The sequence below is a fragment of the Pelobates fuscus genome, chromosome 5 (genome assembly GCF_036172605.1).
Source record: "Pelobates fuscus isolate aPelFus1 chromosome 5, aPelFus1.pri, whole genome shotgun sequence".
Taxonomy (NCBI): Eukaryota; Metazoa; Chordata; class Amphibia; order Anura; family Pelobatidae; genus Pelobates; species Pelobates fuscus.
The window spans coordinates 122,622,628-122,632,603 of record NC_086321.1 but is presented as its reverse complement, the minus strand read 5'-3'; the positions used below and the strand labels follow the sequence as shown (position 1 = coordinate 122,632,603).

The window sequence follows — 9,976 nt, the reverse complement described above, 5'->3', positions numbered from 1 at the left end:
TCAATACTTTCAATAACGTTATCTTAATCTTGGGTGCAGGAGTGTAGATTGGGCATTGACATGAACAAATTGACATGAGTTAATTACACATCATGGCAGTTGCAGAGCAAGCAATATCGTACAATTTGGCTATGGCATAAGATGATTTGTAGGCAAGGTGAATATTCCTGACACCTACATTCTTTTTGCAGCTAGACAACTGATCACTATCCTTGAAAAGCTCTGTACATTCGAGCCCCGATACAATGGAGAGAAGTAAGGATACAATTATGTGGATTTCTTTTGTATGCTTCTTGAAATAAGGATAATAATGGATGTAAATGCACAGATGTTTATTAGAATGCTTAACTAACATTATATTATTCTTTATCACTCTGCCGGCTAGGCTTTCTTTCAGACTTTGGTGTTCCTTGCCAGGTGAACCTTGCCACAGTGCTGATATCTGGTCGATCAGAAGGACTGAAGTTTAGTAGGTTCTTGATTAGACTCCAGCACTTTTCATTGATAGTGATAAAGTTTGGATATTCCACTCCTTTCTGTTGAATTTCTGGAAGCTTGCTGATGTTGGAATCATCAAAAGGCATTTTGCCAGTTACCATAATGTAGAGAACCACACCAAGACTCCATATGTCATACTTCCTTGGGTTATATGGGATCCCCAACAGAACCTTAAAAAAAAAAAAAAATCGTATTAACATGGGTGACACTATAATGAATCCCATGTTGTTGGATTGAGGTTGACAGTATTTCTCCATGTTACAGTAAAGGGATACTCGGCGCACCAATACAACTTTAATGCATTTGATGAGTATTGGCCTTATTAATATGCTGTATTTTTGCTGAACTCGTTACAGTTTTTACACAAAAAATAATTATGTTGCAGAATGCTTCTTCATATGCCTGCCTTCTTAGCGACGCCCCCTCACATAATTGATCTGAGCTATAAAGCAACCTGCATTAGAAGGAGAGGACACTCAGTGAAGCATATAGTATAAATATCTAAATAGCACTACCTGTTTATAGTTTCTCTATAGTTAGGTTGCAAAATGAAAGCAGCTCTTAGTGCTCAGTGCTGTTGGGGCTGAGACTGTGTGCGTGGATTTGATAAGGAAGTCTTTCTGGCATGATGGAGCATGGCTAATTAGGCAGGCTTAAGGTGCAGCATTCTGCTAAAAAAAGTTATTGTGCGCAACTATAAAAAGTTTAACATGCAAAAAATACAGCATATTAATTAGGGCAAAATCTCATCAAATGCATTAAAGTTGTATTGGTGCACAGAGTGTTCCTTTAAACAACTGTTTTCCAATCAGTAAATGACTTTGACTTTGACTCTGATATCACCTCACAGAAAACCATAGAAACCGTGACACAATTTGCTATTTACTAAAGGTTATTGCAGCTTCAATGGCTAAAAATAACCATTTTTGGCATAAATGTTATTCCTAGTGAGCCCAGGTAAAACGTCTTGCTAGGGGAGTTATGCCACACCAATTAACCCTTTTATTGCTGCAGTGGAGAACACGGCGCTATGCTGCTGTCCACTGAAAGAGAAATTCAAATAAATAAATGTATATTTTCTGGAGTCTGTAAATAAACAGAGCTGATCCACTCCCAAGCCTTAAGATAAATAGTTGATTCTCACTATGACCAATAATTAAATCATATAAAAGTGAAGTCCATTGAACAATATTAAATTATATGAGACTAATGAGTGGCCTCTATCTCTTTCTACACCTGCTGGGTGGAGGGTGATATAATTATGATAAATATGGCTAGTAAATGCCAGGAGGTTTTTCTTAAAGGGTACCAATTTGCTGGCCCTGAAAATGTTGGCCCACCTGTCCCTATGTCCTTGCCATGGGCTAAATATGACCATATTAACAAACCCTTACACTAGTAAGTATTAGTGAGAGAAGCAAATTTAGTACAAGGGACAGGAAATATTTAATACGAGGTAAACTGTAGGTTATGTATACAAACTAGATAGATAGATAGAAAGATAGATATAATACAAAAGACACAAGATCCAGCGCACACCTAATCTAGGCATAAATAATGGGGGTTTAGTTACAGTATATGATCATACATTGCATAAGCCTGCCACAATGTCAATGTACCCCATCTTTGGCAGGTCCAAGCTATCAGCCTAATGTCTGCTATTATGAGATTAACCCACTTACTTGGGGAAAAAAATCCATCTGGGACTCTCCGCAGTACAAGGCTAAATAGGGCCCTGAAATAAGGCACCTGTGACTAGGAGGGGTGCAAAACCAAAGAGTGGCCTGTCTCTTGTATTGTATAAAATGGCCCCAGCAGCACCCCATTTATGTATGTCCAGGTGAGTGCAGCCCCTGGTTTTATTATATATGTGTGTTGAGTTGATCTCATGTTTTAACCTTGCAAATAAAGAAGATTTTTATTGAAGACCGTGAGTGCTGCCATTTCTACTATATATATATATATATAGAGAGAGAGAGATTGTAGCTGTATTAGTGCAGTGTTGTAGATGTAAAAAACAGATAAAATCTGTATCTTGTAATACCTTTTTTATTGGACTAACAGAATTTTTTAATGACAAGCTTTCGGGAGAACCTCCCTTTCTCAAGTCTGAAGCATTCCTGAGCAAGATGACACATAGAACTCAAAGCTGAGATGTGTTGTCTTGCTCAGAAATGCTTCAGACTTGAGAAAGGGAGGTTCTCCTGAAAGCTTGTCATTAAAAAATTATGTTAGTCTAATAAAAAAGTATTACAAGATACAAATGTTATCTTTTTTTTTACATCTATATATATATATATACACATACTTAATTTTATATTTATATATATTGCAGGCTATATGTGTGTATATACATAATCTATTGGCTATGAGTGTGTATACATAACTTACTGTTTACCTCTTCTGAAATATTTTCTGTCCCTTGTGCTACAAGAGTTGGCATCAACTTACCTCTGGTGGTGCATAGGCAGCAGAGCCACAGTAGGTGTTGCATAGCTCCATAGGGTTAACAGAATGCTTCCCGAAGCCAAAGTCAGAGAGTTTAACAGACTGATCATGTGTTAAAAGCACATTTTCACACTTCAGATCCCTGTGAACAATATTGTTTTCATGCAGATACTGCAAGGCACTGGCAATTTGAGAAAAAATGCGTTGGGCCTCTGACATTGAGAAAGGTCCTTCCTGTTGTATCTGCTGTAGGAGATCTGTGTGGCACAGTTCCATGACAATACATTGTACCCCATTTTCCAATTCAATGAGCTCAAACACATGAACCACATGGGGGTGAGAGATTGTCTTGAGGATAGCTAATTCACGGGGCAGGAACCTGTTGACAAAATCTGAAGGTGCATGCTTCTTATTCAGCATCTTAATAGCCACTCTCTCGCTGTATTTCTTTGAAAGTGCAGTTTTAACTTTAGAGTAAGTTCCTTCACCAATAGTGTATTCCACTTTGTATCCCAGAGCTCTCAGCATAGCATTTTCAGAAGACATTATAATGGAGATTGACAGATAATTGCAGTTTTATCCAGATTCTTAATTCGCGATGATTGTTTTCACCAATTCTCTTGCATTTTCAGAATGTCAGTTCTTCTAACTGACAATACTGCTATTTCTTGAAAATAGCTCAGCCAAGCATGTGCCATCACATTATGCTGGTGTTTCCAATCCTATCATGCCCTGTTGAAGTACCTGGTCATCACATGACCCCTCACTCAAAGCAGGTAACACAGTGTCATTGTGAGGTGTCAGATGTTGCTGAAGCCTCTACTAGTTGGGTACAGTCAATTCAAGTGCATGTCACTCAGTATAGCAAAACACATTTTTTATATTTAATGACTGTTTAACAATCTTATTTAATACCATAAAAAGACAAGTGGTAGCATGAAACAGGGATTTTGAATGGCTTTTATGAACTATTTTGCCCATGCCTTACTTTAACTATCAAAACGTTCCTGTTCATATAACAATTTACATTATTAATTATTATTATTATTTATAAAGCGCCAGCAAACTCCAAAGCGCTGTACAATAGATTAATATACAAACAAGTAGTTGCAAAAAGACAAGCTGGTGTACGGGAGCAGAAATGCTGTGGGCCCTGCTCAAACAAGCTCACATTCTAAATGGATGGGGTAAGAGGACACAAGAGAAAAGGATAAAATGTATTTCATGTACTGGAAAAATAAGTTGCTTGAAGAATTTAAAATAAAGGCTTTGTTTTTTTTAAAAGATGCAATTGCAGGAGAGAAGGTGGGTTAGTGAAGTGTAGCGAATTTTTGAAGTAATGGAGACTGGGGGAGAGTCTAATGGAACAGGGAAGGGAGTTAAAGAGGCGCAGGCCCTAGAGAAGTCTTGAAGGTGAGAGTTAGAGGTGCGAGGACAAACAGAGGATAGATTCAGGTCCTCAACAGAGCATAGGTGCCTGGATGAGATACAGTTGTGTATTACTGAGAATAGGTAGACAGGGGCAGTGTTATGAAGAGATTTGTTAGAGATTATAAATAGCATGTCTATCATTTCTCTCTCTCTTTCTCTCTCTCTCTCAGTATATATACCTTACTTAAACTTGGCATCTAAGGTAGACTATTTGTTACTATGAAGTAGGTAGTACACTGTTTACAATTTCCTACTCTAACCTTGCTTTTGTCAGCATCCATATCCTGACTCACTTGCCAATGTTTGTTTTGTTGCTGTGACTGTCACACAAATGATACATGCAATGTATGCAACATGTGTTATATGTTGCAGATAATAGAAAAAAGGACAAATTGATAACCTGTATGTCAGTGCTTCGTGTTTGTCAAATGAATAAAGAGCCAAACACAACCTTTTTTTGAAAGATAATTATTTATTTTTTTCCGCATTTTACATTACTGTCTTTTTTTGTTGTCATTTTTAATTCGATTTTTTAACTGTATGAAATATTACTGTATTTTTTTTAAGGATTCTGTGTTTTTGAGATTTTCCAATGGTTTACAATAAGCAACAAAAAGCAACAAAACAATAACAATTATGTAAAGAACTATGAACACAAATTGAAAACACTGTAACACAATTATTCAGTTAAGACGAGGGGAATCCCATCTGGTCAACATATTTAATGACAGGTCTAGGCTATTGGAAGACAGGGCCAGACATAAAACAGAAACACAGTGCATTTGAACATTATCTAGGAGCTAATGAAATCATAATAGAGTTTCCCGATCACATACTGTGCAGAGAGGTGCTGGGAGTTTTGCAGACCTAAGAATGCGTGACTCTGAACTCCAAGGAAATTAAATGGCATCTAGATCTATGCACAGTGGCGTACATACCAGGGTCGCAGGGGTCGCGGCTGCGACCGGGCCCGGCCCACCAGGGGGCCCGGCCGCCCCTGCGATCCGGTATGTATGCACTGGGCCAGCCTCTTCTCCTGGGGGGCCCAAGAGCCGGCCACCTCCGGGCCCCCCGAGGCTGGCCCTGCTTTCACCCCACGGCCGATCCTGCGGGCGCGCGAGGGAGCACTCTCCCCTGAGTGCTTCCTCTTCAGCTCCCTCGCGCACCGCACTGAAACCGGAGCCGGAAGCGCGAGGGAGCTGAAGAGGAGGCACTCAGGGGAGAGTGCTCCCTCGCGCGCCAGCCAGCCAGCCTGCCCGCTGGGTGACCGGCCCCCCCAGGAGCCCAGCAGCACCACTGGACCCCAGGGAATCCCCTCAGCACTCCAAAAGGTAAGGAGGCTGGGGGGATTAAATTTAAAAAAAAAACATGTGTGAGTGTTAGTGTGTGTGTGTGTGAGTGTTAGTGTGTGTTAGTGTGTGTGTGATAGTGTGTTTGTGTGTGTTAGTGTGTGTGTGTGATAGTGTGTGTTTGTGTGTGATAGTGTGTGTGTGAGTGTTAGTGTTTGTGTGTGTGTGTGATAGTGTGTGTTTGTGTGTGTTAGTGTGTGTGTGATAGTGTGTTTGTGTGTGTGTTTGTGTGTGAGAGTGTTAGTGTTTGTGTGATAGTGAGTGTTAGTGTGATAGTGTGTGTGAGTGTTAGTGTGTGTGAGTGTTAGTGTGTGTGTGAGTGTTAGTGTGTGTTTGGGTGTGTTAGTGTGTGTGAGTGTTAGTGTGAGTGTTGGTGTGTGTGTTAGAGTGTGTGTCTGCTAGTGAGTGTCAGTGAGTGTGTCTGTTGAGTGTGTGTCAGTGAGTGTCTTACTGTGTGTGTCTGTTACTGAGTGTGTTTGTGTGTGTGTGTTAGTGAGTCTGTTTGATGTCTGTTAGTGAGTGTTTGTCAGTGAGAGTGTATGTTTTTAAGTGAGTGTGTATGTATGTCTGTTGCTGAGTGTGTCTCTGTCAGTAAATGTGTGTGTCTGTTAGCTAGTGTGTATGCGTCTGTTCGTGAGAGTGTGTGTGTGTCTTCAGCACTTACCTTTCTCCAGCGCCGGACTCCCATGGCGCTGGGGATCCCTCCGTCTCTCAGCTCCGAATGCGCATGCGCGGCAAGAGCCGCACACGCATTCAAACCGCCCATAGGAAAGCATTACTCAATGCTTTCCTATGGACGTTCAGTGTCTTAGAATCGAGGAAGCGCCTCTAGCGGCTGTCAGTGAGACAGTCACTAGAGGCTGGATTAACCCTCAGTGAAACATAGCAGTTTCTCTGAAACTGCTATGTTTTCAGCTGCAGGATTAAAACTAGATGGACCTGACACCCAGACCACTTCATTGAGCTGATGTGATCTGGGTGTCTGTAGTGTTCCTTTAAGTGTGTGTGCAGCGGCATGCACTGGCGTACATACCTCGGTCGCAGGGGTCGCAGCACTGCGACCAGGTACCCGCCGCCATGTGTTGCGGCCCCGGCCCGCGCAGAGTAAGCACGGGGGATAGGGGGCCCATGGATCAATTTTCGCACCGGGGCCCCATGGGTCATGTGTACGCCACTGTCTATGCAGAAGTAAACAAGTAATAATTTCAAAAGTGAACCTGGTGGAGAAGGTAGCAACCAAATAGTAAAACATGACGCAATAGGAAATACAGTAAGACAATATACTTAGTGGGTATAAATACCAAGATTGCAGAAATGTGGACCATGGGGGTATTGGAGAGGTAGACGGTAAAAAAAGTTGAAAGGAAAATGATCTGTGCAGGGAAGCATTTAATGGTGTCATACGGTATAAAAGGGGTTAAAATGTTAACACAATGGTGGCCCATATAAGTGACTATTGATATAGTGATTAAAAGCTGTTAGTTTATGCATCTGATTTACTTCTTTAGTTATCTGCTCACAGTGGGTATAGTGGGAGTTTTGGAGCATCCTCATAGTTCTGTTATAGCTTTTCATGTAAAAATTGGCACTTTAGCCATTAGATTATTTCTGACCCTAGTGAATTGTACCCTGGTAAGTAACTAGAGCCATAGGTCCAATCTACGGCTGGTGAGGCACTAAAACTTCACAATTGTAGATAGCGGATAGTGGTTGAGTATAGTCAAGATATCAATGGCTTTAAAAGCAATGGGTAGCTTGTTAGATACAGAAACAAACACTGCATGAACACCCCCCAGCAGCACGACTTAACCAGCTACTAGTAACCAGGCTACCACAATGTCTGGCTAACATAAGGCAAAATAATGCTGATCATAAAGGACACTCACAAGAGCAAGGCCGGTGCTTCCATTTGGCAAGCCAGGCACTTGCCTAGGGCGCCAGCCTCTTGGGGGGGGGGGGGGGGGGGGGGAGCGCTATTCAAGGCTGTGTGTAGGAAGAGACTGAAGTCTGCTGCAAGTGAAGATCAAGTGCCCTGCTCTGTGTCAGCCACAGAAGAAGAAAATTAAATGCAAGCCCCCGCAGGGGCATCCTGAAATCATCAGGAAATAGAATGAAGGAGGTGGTATGGGATGCAGAATGGTAGGCAGGCAGAGCTGCTTAGTGTGGCAGGCACACTGACTAGCATCCCTGACAGTGTGCAGGGGCAGGCTGGTGGTTTTCAGGCTGCAGATAGCCAGATTGTCATGTTTTCACCATCTACCTGTGCCAACATAAATGGAAGTGCTCTGCTCTGGCACAAAGAGAGGACCCCAGTTAGCACCTTTAGAGTACTACTTCATATCTACAATATGTTAACCATTTACCTGATGTATGCATGAGTGCTTTTAACCTATTGTTTGATGTGTAAATAGATAGGTGTATTTGTTTTTAGCAACTTATCTATGTGTCTAAATCACTTGCCTGTAGGGTTTATGATTATGTTGACTAGTTGCCACCTGTACCGTGTTAGACCCCATGTTTGCCTTAAATAGGTTTGTCTATGTTGCCACCTTTCCTATAGTGTGGATGTGTTTCTGTGCATATGTTTGTTGAATTCTTTATTTACACTGTGTATGTTTTTGCTGTGCTTTATCATGTATGAATATGTATGTGTTTTGAACTCTTCACTTGCCCTGTGCATTTAGGTGTATAATGAATATCTTAAAGGGACACTCCACTCCCCGGATTAAACAATAAATAAATCACTGTCCAGTAGATATAACTCCAATGAAAACATCTGTATTTATTTATGCATTGTTTTACTGGGGTTATATCTAAAAACACCTTGCAAAAGCTGCAGATCTCTTTTCTGCAGCCTTTGCAAATCCTGCTGAGTCTTTCTGTGGCTGCCCAATTACAGACATACTATTGCAGCTCAATGAGAAGTCTTTACAAGGCAGGTGCATATATGTTAATGCCTTTCCTGTAATATGTATACGTTTTTTAAATGCTATGTTTTTTCCATATCCATGGAGATCCTGGGTTTGTAGGGTACGTGGTACAGTAGTCTGTAGTTGTGCGGCATCGATTACTTTAGCAATAGCCCCATTTGAGTTGTTTGTTTTTTGTTGCATTTATTTTTGTTCATTTTTCGGTAATTAATCAGGCCAAACCTATATAGTTACATAGCTGAAAAGAGACTTGCGTCCATCAAGTTCAGCCTTCCTCACATTTGTTTTATGCTGTTGATCCAAAAGAAGGCAAAGAAACCCAGTTTGAAGCACAATTTTGCAACAAGCTAGGAAAAATATTCCTTCTTGACCCCAGAATGGCAGTCAGATTTATCCTTGGATCAAGCAGTTATTACCCTACATTGAAAGATTATATCCTTGAATATTCTGTTTTTGCAAGTATGCATCTAGTAGCTGTTTGAACACTTGTATGGACTCTGAGAAAACCACTTCTTCAGGAGAATTCCACATCCTGATTGTTCTTACAGTAAAAAAACCTTTCCTTTGCCTTAGACGAAATCTTCTTTCTTCCAGTCTAAACACATGGCCTCGTGTCCTATGTAAAGTCCGGTTTGTGAATAGATTTCCACACAATGGTTTGTATTGGCCCCGAATATATTTGTATAATGTTATCATATCCCCTCTCAGGCAACGGTTTTCTAAACTAAATAGGTTTAAATTTGTTAACCTTTCTTCATAGCTGATATGTTTCATTCCTTTTATTAATTTTGTAGCCCGCCTCTGCACTTTTTCTAGTGCCATAATATCCTTCTTTAGAACAGGTGCCCAAAATTGCACAGCATATTCAATGTGTGGTCTTACCAGTGATTTATAAAGAGGCAAAATTATATTCTCGTCCCGAGAATGAATGCCCTTTTTCATGCTGATTGACATTGCACATTGTTGCATAGTTTGTTGTCTATAACAATTTCCAAGTCCTTTTCGTGTGTTGTTATCCCTAATTTGCTTCCATTAAGGGAATACGTTGCTTGTGTATTCTTTACGCCGAAGTGCATAACTTTGCAACATTAAATTTCATCTGCCATTTGAGTGCCCAGTCCTCCAGTCTATCTAAATCCCTCTGCAGCAAAGTAATATCTTGCTCACATTGCTAGCAGCTGCACAGTTTACACCAATTAAAATATTTGACATAGGCTACCAAAGGAGGTGAGGATTTGTTTTATGTGCCTTGTAAGAAACCATTAAAGCAGGTGACATGAACATTGTAGTGATTTATGCATATTTCTCCAGCATCTAAGC

At 40.7% G+C, this 9,976-nt stretch overlaps 1 protein-coding gene across 1 annotated transcript; it reads right to left on the bottom strand.

The window, feature by feature from the left end:
* Positions 1-328: 328 nt before the first annotated feature.
* TSSK6 (testis specific serine kinase 6) lies at positions 329-3,658 on the bottom strand. The gene is made up of 2 exons (XM_063456976.1): positions 2,950-3,658; positions 329-668 (listed from the first exon to the last, which is right to left on the bottom strand). The coding sequence occupies exons 1-2, from the start codon at positions 3,490-3,492 to the stop codon at positions 360-362; spliced, it is 852 nt and encodes a 283-aa protein (XP_063313046.1). The 5' UTR covers positions 3,493-3,658; the 3' UTR covers positions 329-359.
* Positions 3,659-9,976: the final 6,318 nt, after the last annotated feature.

Coding starts and splice junctions, on each gene's coding strand:
- TSSK6 (XM_063456976.1), bottom strand. CDS start 3,492: ATGTCTTCTGAAAATGCTATGCTGAGAGCTCTGGGATACAAAGTGGAA. Junction 669..2,949: donor CTGCCTATGCACCACCAGAG/GTAAGTTGATGC, acceptor TTTTTTTTTAAG/GTTCTGTTGGGGATCCCATA.